The 18,721-nt window shown below is 32.5% G+C and overlaps 1 protein-coding gene across 1 annotated transcript; it reads left to right on the top strand.

Annotated features, from left to right (window-relative positions):
• Positions 1–687: 687 nt before the first annotated feature.
• Positions 688–1,413, top strand: LOC141686295 (uncharacterized). The gene has a single exon (XM_074491338.1). The coding sequence runs from the start codon at positions 688–690 to the stop codon at positions 1,411–1,413; it is 726 nt and encodes a 241-aa protein (XP_074347439.1).
• Positions 1,414–18,721: the final 17,308 nt, after the last annotated feature.

Genomic DNA, 18,721 nt, shown 5'->3' with positions numbered 1-18,721 from the left:
TGTTTTAAATTCTGAATTTTAAAATATAAAACTTTGGGTTGGATCTCTTTTTAGAAAATATTTTACAATATTATTATTGTTTTGAGAAAAATCATTTTATTAAAACACCCATTGTTTTTCTGTTTAAGAGTTAGTCAATTTGTACTTGCTGAGCTTTGTAGATCACCCTTTTTTATATTTCAGGTTTGGAGTTTGGAGCATATTAAGAATAAGGAATGAGAACTATGTGGAGATCTATGCTGCTTAATTTCGTGCTATTTGAATTAGAATAAAGACTTTGTTTTAAGAGACTAAATTTGATTATCTGTTTAGACAATTAATATCGGATTTGTGGAGTTGCGTCTCTATTTTTATGATTTTGATTTTTGAGTTTGACCGCTGCTTTGACCTTCGTTATATATTTGAATTATCGTATAAGAATCTATTTTATTTTAGTTTTGGGTTAGAATTAATAGTCCGGAAGTGCGGGTTGTTACAGTTGGTATCAAGAGCAGGCTGTCCTTCAAAGTGTATTAGATATGAGACTAGTACATTCCCTAGGATGCGATCCTTTAGACTATCGTATAGGTCTTAGGAAATTATATTGGATTTAGGCATTTGTCCGTGTGATTATTTGATATGTTTGACTTATGTGCTTTTTGATTATTGACTATAAGTTTAAAAATTGTTTTGCGTGTTTTAGAAAAGATGGACGAGGAGAATGGTAACAATCAGAACAACAACGAGAATCAGAACAACAATGACAATCAAGGAAACAATGATGAAGGAGGAAACGTCTTTGACCAGCTGGCTGAAACTCTAGTTGTACTTGTGAATCAGCAACCGAAGCCCTACATCGTCTCTCAGTTCAAGCGTTTGAACCCGCCAACTTTTGATGGAGCAACTGATCCGGCAGTTGTCGAGATGTGGATCCAAGAGATGGAAAAAGCTTTCGGACTTCTAGGGAGCAATATGCAGCATACGGTGACCTTAGCTGTGTACCAATTGCAAGGAAGCCCTTACGACTGTTGGCTCATGGAGAAGAGGAAGAATGAGACGACAAATCTTGAAGAAAATCATGAACCGTACACTTGGGCAAAGTTCAAAAAGGCTTTAGAGGACAAGTACTTTCCTCAAACGGTTCATCTGCAGAAAGAGAGGTACTTCATTTGGCTTCAGCAAGGTGACGAAACCGTCATTCAATATGAAGCAGAATTTGCAAAGCTTGCAAAGTACGCATCGACCTTAGTAGCAGATGAGAGCAGTCGAGCACGAAGATTGAAAGAGGGACTTCGAATCGACATCAGGAACTCTGTGGCGTCTTTTATATTTCAGACATACGAGGCTGTCCTAAATAAGGCGTTAGTGATCGAGAGGGGCTTAAAAGAATCTAAAAAGGCGTCTAGCAGCTGGAATAAGAGGCGGTTCACTTAAACTGGTGGGCAATCTTTTGAAGGGGGACCACTCAAGAAGTCACATGTGTACATTAACATCGGAGGTTAAGGTGATCGAGAGAGGTGTACGAGGTATGGCAAGAATCATCCGGACAAGGTCTGTCGTTGGAATACAGGTGCTTATTTTTATTGTGGAGAAGTAGGACACAAGATTTCGAATTGCCCACACAACCCGCCACCTCCACCAAGGAAGGAAGCAGATAACAAGATGGGCAAAGGACGTGTGTTTCAGCTCACAGGAAATGACAACTATCGCAATTAAGGTAAGATTTCTTTTATTTTGGTGACTTATTTAATTTAATTGTTATGAATTTGGGGACCAAATTCTTTTAAGGAGGGAAGAATGTAAAATCCGTAATTTTATTTTTTAATTTATTTATTAAATATTAGATATTAATTTCGTTTAGATAAATATTTATTTTGAATATTCCGGAAACTTTATGTGCAAGTTATTTGAGTTAGGAAAAGATTTGTTATTTGTGGAAAGAAGCGTGAGAATAAATTAGAAAATTGATATTTTTTTAGTTTAGGTATTTGCTTGTGCCAAATAATTTATTTTAGGAATTTGCTTGGACAAATTATATTATATCCTAATTGAAATTAGGGTTTTATGTGACTATATATAAAGACCCCTTTTGACAATAATAAGAATTCGCACATGATCGTCAATTCAAGAAAAAGGTACTCGAGCCTTATGAATTTGTTTTCTTTTATTTATGTAACTGTATACATGCACAACCAATATACCATGCTTGCATGCATGCTTCTTGCTTACCTGTACTGAAACACGCGTATATACTAAATAGTTCAAAAGTATGTCCTCGATATTATATAGGTTGTATTTAGATTAAAAGACCTGCAACTTCTTGTCTTCTGCTTGTAAATTGATTAGTATTTTTATTTACGTTTAATTTGATTTTTCTGTATTATTAAGTAATATATATATTTTAGTATAATAATATTAACATGCATGTCAATAGAATTAGAACTTTGTGATTCTGTTTGTATATATACACTTTTATTTTAGTTACTCTATTATGAATGCATGCTAGCCTGTATGTCTTGATTTTTTTAGGTTATCATTATTTAATTACATTCTTATACTTTATAATTTATGTGTTTATATGATTAAGTGAACATTTATTTAGTTTTTAAAACATGTTTTCGGCCCTTATAAATTATATTATCAAACTTAAGTAATCTATAATTTGCACGTAATGGTTAAAATTTGTGAGTAGAATAAAGTGATTTGAATTTAGATATGCAAAACTCTCATTAATTTAATATTAATGTACATTATGAAAAATAGATGTATGTGTAACATTCATATATCTCCTTGTCGAGTGGCTTGATGGGCCTTAAGGCCCATTTGGCTACCTTTTCTTTTTGATATTTGTTAATTGTTTTATTTTTCTAATTTGCGGGCCAGTCTCTAAGTGATATATATGACCTTCTTTTTAATATTGAAATCATGGTGAGTTCGTTATTTAATTTAAAGATGGTCAGTACTGTTAGGTAATTTTTAAATATATTTTACTTGCAGTGCATGTATCGAATTTGTTAATAAAATAAATGATTAGCTAAGTGTTGCTTATACTATTTTAGGATTTGTCCGTGTTATTAATTTCAGATTTTAGTGTCGACTTCGAGGTAAGTACTTTTGACTTACTTTTAATTTTTGGAGAAAATATTTTAATTCTGTGTTTTATTTCATATAAGATATAAGAACTTTGATTTCGAAATTATAAGATATAAGTATTTGTGATTTTAGAACCAGTCTCTACGTTTTCGAACCCGTTCGTAATTTACGCTATAGTTCCAGAACTAACCTTAGATACCCTTATTAGGTGCACAAGTATGCAACTTTGGATTCCTATTAAGGGCGCGTAAATATTGAAATTTAGATGCCGACCACTGGCAAAGTGTGGTATAAAGAATAAGAATAAGAATTAGATGCCGGCTACTGGCGAAGTGTGACCGTAGATCAAGACGGTGGTATTTATAAGTATTATCTTTTCGTTCTGTTTTATTCTGTCATGATCTGTTATAAACTATGATCTGTTCAGTTTTGAATTCTGAATTATAAAATATAAAACTTTGGATTGGATCTCTTTTTAGAAAAAATTTTACAAAATTATTATTGTTTTGAGAAAAATCATTTTATTAAAACACCCATTGTTTTTCTGTTAAAGAGTTAGTCAATTTTTACTTACTGATCTTTGTAGCTCACCCGTTTTAATATTTCAGGTTTGGAGCATATTAAGAATAAGGAATGAGAACTATGTGGAGATATGTTCTGCTTAATTTTGTGCTATTTGAATTAGAATAAAGACTTTGTTTTAAGAGACTAAATTTGATTATCTGTTCAGACAATTAATATCGGATTTGTGGAGCTGTCCGTCTCTATTTTTATGATTTTGATTTTTGAATTTGACCGTTGCTTTGACCTCTTTATATATTTGAATTATCGTATAAGAATCTATTTTATTTTAGTTTTGGGTTAGAATTAATAGTCCAGAAGTGCGGGCTGTTTTAGTTGGTATCAAGAGCAGGTTGTCCTTCGGAGTGTATTAGGTATGAGACTAGTACATTCCCTAGGATGCGATCCTTTAGACTATCGTATAGGTCTTAGGAAATTATATTGGATTTAGGCATTTGTCTGTGTGATTATTTGATATGTTTGACTTATGTGCTTTTTGATTATTGACTATAAGTTTAGAAATTATTTTGCGTATTTTAGAAAAGATGGACGGGGAGAAGGTAACAATCAGAACAACAACGAGAATCAGAACAACAATGACAATTAACGAAACAATGATGAAGGAGGAAACACCTTTGACCGGCTAGCTGAAACTCTAGCTGTACTTGTGAATCAGCAACTGAAGCCCAACATCGTCTCTCAGTTCAAGCGTTTGAATCCGCCAACTTTTGATGGAGCAACTGATCCGTCAGTAGTTGAGATGTGGATCCAAGAGATGGAAAAAGCCATCTCTTGAACAAAAGTATAATTTTCGTAATAATACCACTATAAAATTAATTAATATATTTTTATTGAACAAAAGTATAATTATTATTTTACAGATAAAGTTGAACTCAAGTTATACATTTGTTGATAACTCATTATAAAAAAATAATTTTTGAAAAAAAGTTACAAAATATTTTTTAATAAATTCTAAAGTATTATATATATGTTTTCGTTATAAAGTATATGTATTTGAAAAGGCCATCATAATTTTTATTCTTGAAAAAAGGACAAGAAGCGTGAATATTTTATGATCATGAATGAACGTTTGAGAGAATGTAAGAAGTATGAATATTTTAGGGATCCAATATTCACTATTCTTCTATACATAATTACATATATGTGCTATATACATGAAATGGCGGAGTGTATGCATTTTTTGAATATTACTAGAAGTGTAACTTCTGTTCTAATATAAGACTAATTAATAGAGGAAATGATTGGTCTAGTCCAAATATAAATCTTAATGCATCTGAGTGTCCTAAATGTCGTTTATCTCGCTGGAAGGTTGCGAAAGATGGTAAACTTAGGGTAAATAGTTCAGCCAAGGTTATGTGGTATTTTCCTATCATTCATAGGTTTAAAAAAATGTTTAAATCTCCTGATACCGCTGAACAGTTGATTTGGCATTCAAAACAGCGGTCAAATGATGGTCAGATGCGACATCCGGCCGACTCTCCTTCATGGAGGAATATTGATTATGGGTGGCCTTCGTTTGCTAATGATCCAAGAAACCTTCGATTAGCTTTAGTAGCAAATTGTATAAACCCGTTTAATAATGGCCTAAGAAATAGGTACAGCTGCTAGCTGGTAGTATTGGTAGCTTATAATCTTCCTCTGTGGTTATGCATGAAGAGGAAGTTTATAATGTTATCAATATTAATTCCTGGTCCACACGAGCCAGGAAATGATATTGACGTATACTTAAAGTCGTTGATTGATGATTTGAAGAAGCTTTTGGTAGATTGTGAACCAAATGTCTATGACGCTTATAGTAAATCCTATTTTACTTTAAAAGCCGTTTTGATATGGACCATAAATGACTTTCCTGGATATGTAAATCTGTCTGGTTGTGTTAATAAGGGTTACAAGAGTTGTCCTATATGTGGTGACGATACCGTTGCCAAATATTTAAGTCATAGTAAAAAAATGTGTTATCAAGGGCATCGTCGTTATTTGGCTGACCATCACCCCTATAGGAGATAAAAGTTGGCTTTTAATGGAGAACAAGAGCTTCGGCGACCACGTCCACCCCTTTCTGGTGAAGAAGTGTTAGCACGACAGGAACGGATTAAATTTTCTTATGGCAAGGAAGTAAAGAAGTCCAAAAAGGTTGATTGTCCATGGAAGAAAAAGTCTATTTTTTTAAGTTAGAATATTGGAAATTTCACCACGTTCGTCACTGTCTCGATGTTATGCACATCGAGAAGAATGTGTGTGATAATCTGATGGGGACACTGTTAAATATGCGGCACAAGTCAAAATATAGCGAGGCATTTCGCCTTGATATGCTTGACATGGGTATTAGGGTTGATTTAGCTCCACAAGTAGGAGAAAAGAAAACCTATTTGCCTCCTTCTGCTTTTACTTTATCAAAGGCTGAAAAAAGAACAATATTTTCGTCATTCTTGAATATGAAACTTCCGCATGGACATGCATCAAACATTAAAAATTACGTGTCCATGGCTGATTTAAAGATTTATGGGTTGAAGTCCCATGACTTCCACATCCTCCTCCAACAGTTGCTCCCGGTTGCAATTCGATCCGTTCTTCCGAAACATGTTAGGGTCACAGCAATACGATTGTGTTTCTTTTTTAACTCCTTGTTCAGCAAAGTAGTCGATGTTTCAAAACTTGATAAACTACAGTCAGATGTGATATTGACCTTGTGTGAGTTTGAAAAAAAAATTCATGCCTCATTTTTTGATGTTATGATACATCTCATAGTCCACTTGGTTTGGGAATTGCGTTTGTGTGAACCAGTGTGCTATAGCTGGATGTATGCGTTTGAATGGTTTAATAAAGTGATGAAGAGTTATGTTAGAAACCGTTATCATCCGGAAGGTTGTATTGCCGAAAGTTATCTTGGAGAGGAATCGGTAGAATTCTGCATCGAGTTTATTAAAGAGAGTTGCAAAATAGCTGGTGTTCCCAAGACCAAGTCAGGCTTTCTGGTCCCTTATCCGTTGTGAAAATGAAGGAAGTCGATGAGAAAGAGAGAGATGAGGCATATTTAACTGTCTTGTTAAACAATTCTGAAGTACTTCCTTATATAATGTAAGTTCAGTTTTCTTTCTTGTAAAACCCTATATTTTCGGTAAATATTCTTGTAAGTGAATATAATAGATGTTTTTTCTCAAAAAGCATAAGGAGTATCTTGAAGAAATTCATCGAGGATAGAAAAAGAGTGTTCACTGGCTCATGGGAGAACATAATCGGCTTTTTGCCGATTGGTTTGAAAGAAAAGTCGGTTTCTCTTATTTTGACTTTTATTGTGAGTTTTATTTCATATAATTAATAAGTGGCTTATATGTAGTTAATGATAATGTGTGTAGGTTAGGAGTGAACTTAAGGAAAACCGCACCGCTGTTTCAAAAACGATAATATGGTTGGCTGCCAAACCATCTTATTTTGTTTTGACTTATGAAGGATATCTAGTTGACGGAGCTCGGTACTTCACAAAAGATTGTGATAAATCAAGGGTTGTTCAGAACAACAGTGTTTCTTTAGTTGCTAAGACGGTTCAAGTTTGTAGTGCTAGGGATTTAAATCTAATCGAGAGTGATAAGACGTTCTATGACATCATTCTAGAAATATGGGAGTTGGACTACCATGCTTTCAAAGCCCCTTTATTCTTGTGTAAATGGGCATCAAATGACAGAGGTATCAAAATGGATGATCTTGGCTTTACGCTTGTGGACTTTAGTTGACAAGGCCACAAGAAGGATAAATATGTTTTCCGTATCAAGTGAAGCAAGTGTTTTATGTTGAAGATCCCGTTGATGCTACCAGGTCCATTGTATTAAAATCCACGACTCGAGACTATCACGATATCTACAATGAAGTTGACTTAGGAGACACGACAATGGAGCATCAGCCATTTTGCTCTAATATCCTGCCATGTGATGTTGCCGATGATATGGAGCATAGGTTTAGAGAAAATGTTGAGGGAATTTGGGTTAAAAACTAAAATATATATTTATATATTGTAAAACTATGTACAATGTTGTCTATTTTTTATTTCTTGTCTAGAGTTAACACTCTCTCCATGGAATGTATTACATGTTAACATTTCATTTAATGTTACCATTTTATATGAATGCACTTCTACTTTACATGTTTCGCTTAATGCACATATATATCAGTTACTTTTGGATGTATATCGTTTCGTTTAATTATTCATGTTCTATCTGCATATTCTATCAGTTGCATATATTTGTACTAATATTTTGTTGCACTTTATAGATTAAAGGATTGAAAATGGCAGTTAAGAAGCAGAAAAAGTCCAAGAAAAGTAGTGAATCTAAAACGGCCGAGGAAGCCGATGAGTTGCCTCTACAGATCAAAGCAGCAGAATAATGTGATCAGTCTGAAGGACCAAAAGAAACACCAAATGAAGCAGCTGACTCTGTACCAGCAGCTAAGAAGCAGAAAAAGCCGAAGAGAAGTAGGGAATCTAGAACATCAAAAGATGCTAGTGGTCAGTCTGAAGGACCAAAAGAAACACCAAATAAAACAAAAACTTAATCAGCAACCAGTACTGAAACTTCAAAGCAGAGGTATGGATCTGCGCAAGGTATTTCAAGAATGTACAAAGTGGTGATCAAGAAAGCTCAGGGAAAGAAAATTAAAGTCAGATGCAATATGTATGGAGAGCCTGAAGGAGATACTAGACACAACTATCAGTTCTACATTGGGATGATTGCTAGAACTATGATTTCAATCGATATTGCAAGCTGGCCTAAGGTGGATCGAAAATTAAAAGCCAACTTATGGTCTGATATTGAGGTAAAAATTGTACATTTTCTTAGGATAATGTACAATTGTTGTTACATCTGTTTTTAATTGTTGTTACATCTATTTTTAATTATTTTTAGAGTACATTCAAGATTCCTCCCGAATGTGAGGCTTTGGTGATAAAGTCGGCATGAGTGAAGTGGAGGCAATTCAAAACTATTTTGACTTCCGACTATGTCATGCCGTTTGTTGGACAGAAGAAAAAGCTTAAGAAACCTCCAAAGAAATATTCATATGTAAGTAAGGATGCTTAGAAAAAAATTGTTGCAGATAGGACTTCGAAGAAGTAGGAGGTATAAAAAATTTATAAATATTGTTTTAATAAGGACTTCAAAAAATATTGTATTTAGTAGATAACTTAAATAGTGTATAATTTAGATAAAAGACTTTGAAGTACTAGTTGTCAATTATAAAACTATAATAAAACTAAAAACATTATTATTAATTTAGTGATCTGAATTTAGCATATGACATCATTACACAAACATATATAAAGAAAATTGAAGTGAATCATAGTAGACTACATAAATATTAATAAATTTAAGCACATCAAACATAGTTAATTAGTTATAAAATTATAAAGATTATAAACTTATAAATTTGTAAACAGACACTGCGAAGAAGATAGGATATAAAAAATGCCCCTAGTTTTTATTTAATTATCTTGAGGTGTAAGTGAAAATATTGTTTTGCTACAGCCATTGTGTAAGGATCAGAGCGATCGGGTGAAAAAGTGGAAATATCCACACCGCATGTCGAGGAAAGGGTATATCAGTTTACAAGAAGAGGAAGTAAGAAATTATCAATGTTGTTGCATTTTTGTTTGTTTTTCATGGATTTTAAATATTTCTATATTTTAAACAGATAAAAGCAGGGAGGTTGCAGCCTGTGGAGAAGAAAGATAAGGTGATTTTTTGGCAGAATGGCCATAAGAAAAAAGATGGAACATATGACGAAGAAGTGGAAGAATAAATGCCAAAACTGTAAGTAAAATATTTTAATAGAATTTACATGAAGGGAAGCAAGTAATTTTACCTTTTATTTTCTTATCTATGTTGACAGGATGCCTTGCTAGAGAAGAAGGAAAATGGAGAATTTCAACCACTGGGTGTTGTAGATGTGTTGAGCACGGCCCTGGAAACTCCTGAGCATTCAGGATGGGTTCGAGGCGTTGAGGGGTTCGTCACCTCAACATTGTTTTTCAATTTGCCTAAGGAGAAATGAACAAAAATTACAAAGGCTGAGTTGATGGACCGTGATCGACAGAGGGATGATGAGATAGAGAGATTAAAAAAGGAATTCACGGCACAAATTGAAGCTCTAAAGGCTCAATTTTCTCCATATTTATCTGAGAAAGCAACATCATGTCATGAAATCTTTGATGAAGGTGTAAAACCAACTGTTGCGAAGGAATTGTTGGTGGCTGAAGATGACAATGAATACATTGCTTTTGACAAAGATCCATCTGACCCAAAGGTAAGAAGCATGTAGTATCAATATATGATAGTTCACACAATACATGCTTGCAGAAATTATTTAATTTATGTCTTCCCTTTTAAATGTAGGGTGCAAAAAAATGTGAGCTGGCTGTGGACAATATTGAGAACAAGGTTGCATTTGGCATGGTTTTGGAAGACTCGGATATGAACAAATAAATACATGGAGTGCCTATGCCAGCTGGATGTATTCGTGTTTTGGTGGACGGCAGCGTCCGAGAAGAAGCCTTGGTTCTCGTACCCGTACGTGGTGAAATAGAGACGGTCTGCCAAGCTGTTGCCTCATATTTAGCATGACCTCGGGACATGGTAATCTTCCCGACTGTAATTAAAAAGGTATGTTGATGCCAATAATTTCTCACATTATGTTCAGAAAAGGGGTTTCTATATTTAATGAATGATTGATTAATTAATTTCAAAAAAAGGTAAAGAAAATACCTTTGTCAAAACAAAAAGTGAGTTTCTATGCCTGCAAGAAGAATTTGACAGGGCAAAGATACATAAGAACGTGCCGAGTTGCTTCAGTTTGTTATACAAACATGCGAAAACATTCATGAAAGCTACTGGGGCCTCTTTACCGATTCCGTGCAATGCAGAGGTCTTTGGAGTAGAGAAAACAATATTTGTTTTGCATGAAAATATAATTTCCTTGTTAGAGTATGACATGATCAGATAATAGCGGCATACATGGCGTAAGCATAGTTTTATTTTGATTCTTTTTATTCTGCACAAATGCATACGCTGATGAGCCCATTTTTTTAGCTACTTGCATACTGTGGTCACTGAGAATGATGATTTAGATCTGTTTGCCTTCTGCGATTCCAGAGTTATATTTTCCCCCAACAAAGGTTTTGAATCTTACATTGTAAATCGGTTGAAAGAGGGGAATATTGATCGTGTATTCTTCCTGCCACATAACGAGAGGTAAATTTTTACTTTGTTATAATTAATTTTTAGGTAATTTTTTCCGCACATTCTAACTTTATTATATTTGTTTTAAAAACAGTCAATATTGGATTTTAGTCATAATATGGGATGGTGACATCTATATCTGTAATTTTTTGTCTCAGCCGCATCATTTTCCTAAGTTGGAAAAAGCACCGTCAAGGTAATCTCTACGTGTACATATTTCAGTTTTGAATATATGCTTCTAGATTAATTTTAGGTATTTTTTTGACATTGTGACATTCTATCACGTAGCGCAATAAAATCTTTTAATGCCGAAACTGGAAGGGGAAATAAGCCTGCAAAAATAGAGAATCTTGTTGTAAGTTTTGCATTTAGTATATTTCTCCAGATTGGCTAAGTCCCTTTTTTTGCTTCTGACTTTGATTTTTATTGTTTTAAAGGGATGGCCCAAACATCCCGGTGGTCATGAATGCGGTTACGTCGTCCGGCGCTATATGAAAGAAATTATTTCAGACAGAGAAATGACATTTAGAACCAAGGTATATCTAATTCACGTGTTAACTATTAAAATAAACAGGTCTACATAATTCATGTGCTAATTCCTTGTCACATTTATTAAAAATTAGTGGGCGACCAAGACCCATTTGTCTTATACGACGGACGAGTTTGACAAGGTGCGAATGGAGGCTGCAGAATATATCCAGGAGTTGATATGAAGTTTATAAAGCCTGACTTAATTTTTGCAAACTAATAAAAGGGAACAATATGCTTTTGCAAACTTTAGTGGTCGCTTATTTGGTATGTTTAAATATGCAGCAGGAAGTGCCACTTGTTTTGGTTCCTCTTATGTTGGTAAATTTTAGACATATATATTAAATTGTATAAATTTTAGTTGAAATATGGAGATGCATATGGATGGGTGGATTGGATTTTGGTTGTAGATATATGGATGTTGGTTGTTTGTTGGATGTCGTAATGGTTAGATGTTGGTTATCGGAGAATGTGATTGGATTTTGGTTGTAGACATGGAAGTTGATTTAGTAAATTTCTGGTTGTTTGTTGGATGTTGATTTAGTATTTTTTTTTGCTTTTGTCTGGGTTTATGCACAAATGCACGAGCTTTTTTTTTTAAAAAAAAACCCAAACATCAGTTCTTGTTATAAAACTGATATGAAGCAACTAAAAACACATCTCCTGCTTAAACTAAAAACGATGTCTAAACTAACAAAATAAATCGAATTATAGGAATGAAAAGGACGTCTAAAATATTAAAACACGTCGCTTTGTGCAAGTATATAAAAGTAAATCAAAGGAAAACTGATGTCTTCCAGAATAATGTACATCGGTTTAACTTACGCAACCGATGTTAAAGTAGAAGTTTCACATCGCTTCCTCAAATAAAACTGATGTTATAAGTTATGTTTAACGTCGGTTGAGTAAATAAACCGTTGTAAAATACAGAGTACGACATCAGTTTTTTAAGAATTTGATGTCTATCAGTTAAAAGTTCTTCCCTGTTTTATGTTTATATTGCTTTTTAACCTCCTAAATACCATTTTTCACAATCTAGTTTTAACATGTTATTAAAAAAAATGGGCTAATTATACATCAGTTTGCTAAGTAACATCGGCTAAAAACCAATGTTAAAGACCCCTACCTTTCTCTACACATGCGAATACATCGGTTTGAAAAAAAAATATCGGTTTATAACCGATGTCTAAGGGCATTTTTCTAGTAGTGATAGACTAGACCCATAAACGTACATCAAACTTATGGTCATCGTAATTAACCCAATATATATATATATATATATATATATTTATTTAAAGTATCATATGTGTTATATATATTAAGTATTATTTAATATTTAATTATTAGTTAGGCACAAGTTTAATTTGAATGATTAACAATAATACAATATATATAGAAATAATGATTTGGACTCCCGTCGGATTGTGTAAGTACTTATTTTGAGCATTTTTCTATTTCTGAAAACTTATTTTTCATAATTAAATCGTGTTGTACTGAATGTCGAGTTTGAAAATAATGCGAGAAAAAAAAAATCAAAACTACCATTCGTCATTAATGATTTTAACTGACTTTACGCACTTTTTATCTATATATAATAGTGAAAACTAATTATTAAAATATATACATCTGGAGATATTTTAAATATTTTTATTTTCATGAATTATTCTAAGTTTAATATAAATTACTCTCAAAGCATTGAAACAGAACATACTTAATACATATATAACGAAAGAACTGTTGACAGAGGAATTTGGTAGCAACAAAGTTTGAGGTTTGTAACCGTAAACAAGATCTGTGATGGTGGTTCTTCATCGTAAAACATAAACAATGTTTGGTGGTTGTGGTTATTGGTGGCTGAGATTGTTTAGGGTTAGTGGTGGCTCCCTTGCGCATTCAACTTCTGACCCCTTGAATTTACCTATGTATCCCTATTTATAGGGAATCAAGCCAACATAGTTCTTGGGGAACAAGAAACCTAATGGGCTTAGATTTCTGATCCCAAGGCCCAGTAGGAAACCTACTGGAAATCGTCTTCTACTAGTTTTAGGAATGTCCGCCGATGAGGCCCAACCACGAAGGCCCAAGGCTCGCCCACAGCTTCAAGACTTCACGAATAAGGCATCTCCCTGGCCAAGGATAACCTTTCGCTACCAGCTGTTTCTCTAATCTATAAACGCAGGCATAGCCGTGGTTCACCTCAAATATTGGATGCATCATTTTCCCCCAGATAAGGAGCCCTTACCAGATTACAGGATAAGTGATCCCAAACTTTTGGGTGCAAAGTGCAGGATACTTAAAGTCTCCCAACAAGGACACCCGTTGATTACAGAAACAGAGCTCCCAAAGCACACATCAGACTTTACCCCACATCCCCAATAAGGACACTCATTGATTACAGGAGGAGGCCTTCCATCAAGGCATACCTCTAGAGGCCTCTCATCACGAACACTGCCTTTCTTTGGTTGCATTACAAAAAGAAACTCTTCAATAGAGTACATGCATCAAATATATTAGTAACAATAGCGTTCTTCCCCCTTGATGCATCCAAAGAACTCGTCTAAGTAAGATGTTGAAGTCTACTTCCAAGCTACTTCCTTTAATAAGGGCTCGCCCTAACATTTCTATAGGTTAGGGGCCAGTTCAAGAAATCATACAAAATCCCTTCTCCATACAACTGTAGGGCGCGCCTTCTCATATCAGTATGAGGGCGCACTTTCGGTATTTATAAGGCGTATCCTCGAGCTTCCAGCTTTCTTTTCTCCTCATCAGTCTGAGGACTCTTTTTCCCTGCTAAAGCACTATCTGGGCGCGCCTTCAGGTCTTAGGGTTTTTCCCGTTCTCACCATTTTTAGGGTGCGCCTACTACATTTACAGCGGGAAGGACTTGCCCTATCTTTTCCTTAATTTTAAGCATAAATGTCCCAATTTCATCTGATTGACCCGGATTTGACCTGAATATTGTTTGTACCAAATTTTGGGTATAATAAGAACTATTAGTAAAAAACTGCTACACTTGTGGTTGGACCAAACTGAAAAGACTGAAAATTAAAATGCCATTTTTTCTCAAATTGAAGTTTGTTATGGACCAGATCGAACTGAATTATTTCGATTTGGTCCGGTTATGAATCGAACATACCATTTTTTTTTAAACATTATACCAAAATTTATATCAAAAATTACAAAATCTAAAATAAGTAACATAATATGGAGAGCCACAATAGTGTATAAATACAAATTAAAAATTATGATGATAAGTTTTAAGTTATATGTAAAATGCATATAATATGAAAATTATAGTATTTATGATTTGTTCCATTCGATCAGTACCGAGATATTTTTTTAAAAGAACCGAACTAAATTTTATTTTATTCAATTCGATCCGGATCAAATAAATAGAATTTTTAAAAATTTAATACCGGGCCGAACCGATCTGATTAACACGATTTGATTCGGTTTTTCGGTATTGGATTTTGCTCCCTATCTCGTAGGTGTTTGCGTGCATAGGTAGATTTATGCTTTAGGGCTTGTATGTGTCATTTCAACTTACAAGATTGTTAATTTTGCATGGGATCCGTTGGGCTTCGGTGTACTGGACTTTCAGGCCAGTTAATGTTAACGCAGAACTTGGCTGGAAAACGAAGCAAAAAATCAGCTAATTTGTTAAGTTTTTGCAATTTAACGCGTGAAATTACTTTTTGCTCAAATTAATCCAATTAACTTTTAAATTTATAGAAATATCGACTATGGTTAAATATAAGTATTAAACATACATATTCACATATTAAAATTTATAAAATAATATTAAATTTTAATATAAAATTTATATAATCTTAATATATTTTATGATATTTAAACTAAAACATATTTTATATATTTTTTGACGTAATATTGATTGTGTATTCAAAAGGACAAAATTTTAAATTCCTATGTAATATTTCATGCGTATACTGTTATGCATGATAAAAGTTTTGAAATTCTAAAACCTATATTATTTCTTGAGAATACATAAAAATATTAAAATAGAATGTGTTTAACACGATCCATATTTTGAATTTTTATTAATATTGTTTAATTTCATTCTTTTAGATCATTTTAGTTAAATAAATTTATATATATACAATAATTAAAATTATATAATTTATCACTGTTGACATTGTTTTTTATTTTTCACTGAGATTGGTTACTTTTTTAGTACATGTCATTTATCTATTTTATTTATAAATAAAGAGAATATATAAATTAGAATGGACAACCCAATACAAATTTTAGGCTTTGGGCCTTTCATAGATATTTGCAGGTCTAATCAGAAGGATAAGGCCTAGTCCCAACTTCAAAAAAAAAAAGAACCAACTAAGTTCTGAAAAATTTGGGCTTGGAAACAATGTCTAAACTTGTCATCTATAAGTTGATGTTTTGTCCAATTTGTACGATTCATGACAATTTGGGATACATATCAATATTTCATTTAAATAAATTAAATTAATAAGTTATTTAAAAATAACTCAATTTAGTTATTTAAGTTTTTTTTAATATACAAGATTATTTGATAATGATTAAACATTCATTTGATAATATTTCAAATTATTCAAAACATTCATTTATCCTTTATCATTTACAATAAATGGACACTAGATGATAAATTCTGTTTATTATAAATTATATTTGATATTATATATTGTTATATGCTTCTCTCTTATTAGTTATAATAATACTATATATTTTAAATAATAAACTTAACTTATAATTTACCATGCACAAAATTTTAGTTTACATTTAAAGTTGAATTTCACTAAAATCATATTACTATAATTTCATATACTTGTAGTCTTGTACATAAACACCGACATTGATCGGCATAATCACACCCAGAAATATAATAAAGGAGGTTGTTAATAAAAATAGGATAAGTGGGGTCGATGATAGAAAAAGAAGGATAGACATTAAAGTAAAAATAAATATCTAATATATTGGTAGCTAAAAGCTGCAACTGCATGTATAATTAAATTATAATAATGTCGTAAGCTGAGCTGAAAGGATAGAGATATCTATGTCAAGAATAAAAAAGAAGCGGCTTATGTCAGAATGGTCTCAACTTTGGACTGATGAGCAAAATGGTTTTTCTTTTGAACTGAAACGTTGTTTATAGTTATCAACATATACATGACGACGAATGTACACTAGGGATAGATATGTGAAATCATATGATAAGAAGAATTTTTTATATTTAAACATATTTATTCATATATATCAAGAATGTGAAATATTATCGGTTAATTTTTGAATAACCAAATGGTGCAGGTGTGTTGATGAAAATCTTGTAATGATGGCATTTTAAAGATACTAAAATAAAAAATACTCTCTCACTCCTCTAAAATTTTTATATTGGAGACGAGAGATGGGCAAGCATCGTAAGTGGTTTCACTAAAATTTGATTTTTTAAATAATTTTAAATATTTTTTAGGATAAAAATATAATGTTTAAACAGATAAAAGAAAATTTTAAAATTAAATTATAGAATAATAGTTTTAAATAAAATTAAATTGTGTTCCCAGCAAAACGGAAAAAAAAAATAAGGAAATGAATGGACGAAGAGAGCCAATATTTTTTATGGTTATTGGTTATTTTTTTAAACAATCTGTTTACATTGTTGTTTATATATTTTATTTCAGCATTTACGAAGTTAATTACTCATAAAGAAGTTACAAACTTATAATGAGCTGCAATTTTAGGGGTTGCATTTTAAGTTGCAAAGATAATGTTTGTGATAAACCATCAAATCAATTACTCTCTCGGACCGTCCGATGGGGTTGTATATATTTATTGGTTGCACGTATTATAAGACTTTTATAAAGTATAATTTTAAAAAATAATTAATTTTTTTTGAATAAAAGTTTAAACATAAAAATTTTATTCAATTTTTTTTTAAAAAATATTGTGAAATTATGTTTTAAAAAAGTATTGAAAAACAGTGCCAAAAAAGTATTCCCTCCGTCCCGTTAAACGTTTTACCTTTTTGATTTTTTGTACTCTTCACGGTAAGCGATTGACTACTAATTTACGTCAAATCTATAATAACAAACATAGTTGTTGGATTCGTATTTATGAGTATTTTAATATAATAAATTTTTTATATTTAATATTAATACGAAATTAAAGATATTAACAATATTAACAAACGTGTCCAATACGAAACGTTTTTAGGGACGGAAAGAATAATGTATTGAGAAGATGGCACCATGGAATTCCCATAACCCATTCTCAAAGGTCGACCTTGAGATGGTCTATCCTCCTTGACTTCACTGTAAAATGCCAAACGCGTTGAGAGTTGTTCTTCAAAGATTTTCATTTTTGGAGCTGAAGAAGGCATGTATGTGCATGTTGATGCTATTAAAATATAATTCAGAGCAAGTCAACTTTTTAATTAATAATTTATATTTCTTCAACTTTTTATAACAATTATAATGATAATGCTTTACGAGAATCAGTGAGGGAAGTTTCTGTTTCATCCAAAGAATCCGGAGGTGTATATCTACAGAAGTATGTATTATTGTTGCACATGCCAATGAATAATGATACTTTGACAAACTCCATACAAAGTTTCAATTTTTACAAGTGTAAATAAATAATTGAGAAATATAGACATAGTCGCTCATTGCAAATTGCAATGTACTTTGATTCGACATGTTGCAAGAACAAATAATGGAGCAACAAAATATTAAACTAAAATAAATTAGTTATCTAAATAACCATCCAAGCCAGATAGTATTATAATCTAGCGGTGCTTACTGCTTTCTATATATGCATAGACAAGGCAGAAACATAGATATTAGATCTGAAATCTGAATATGTAATTAATGGATGTTGCTGCAATTTACCACGTGTTTAATTTTGATATTTCCCGCTAATTTTTTAAAAAGTTCCCGCGAAAATCCGGTAAGATTCATAGTGGACCAAAGATCTACATGGTAACAAACTAACATGAATGGAAATATACGAAATGCCAGGTTATGTCTAGGCCTACAATTTTAGTCGACGTTCTGGCAACGCGTGTCACCATCCTAACCCTACAGCAACAATGAATAACTCTTGGGATGAAGTCAAATGAATTGGTAATCTAATGAGACATAAGTTTCAAACCGACTTGGCTACATGATGAACTGCAAGTGGATAATGCAATCATATCTTGTTTTTGATATTTTATAAAATATGGACGTAATAAATATAAATGTTGGTTATGAAAGGACTTCATTTTGATATTCTCTAAGGGTAGTTTTGGAATATTGGAACAGTTGGGTTACTTGTATTTAAAGTCC

Source organism: Apium graveolens, chromosome 9, assembly GCF_009905375.1.
Source record: "Apium graveolens cultivar Ventura chromosome 9, ASM990537v1, whole genome shotgun sequence".
Lineage (NCBI taxonomy): Eukaryota > Viridiplantae > Streptophyta > Magnoliopsida > Apiales > Apiaceae > Apium > Apium graveolens.
The sequence above is the reverse complement of the archived record's forward strand: the minus strand, read 5'-3'. Positions and strand labels throughout refer to the sequence as shown.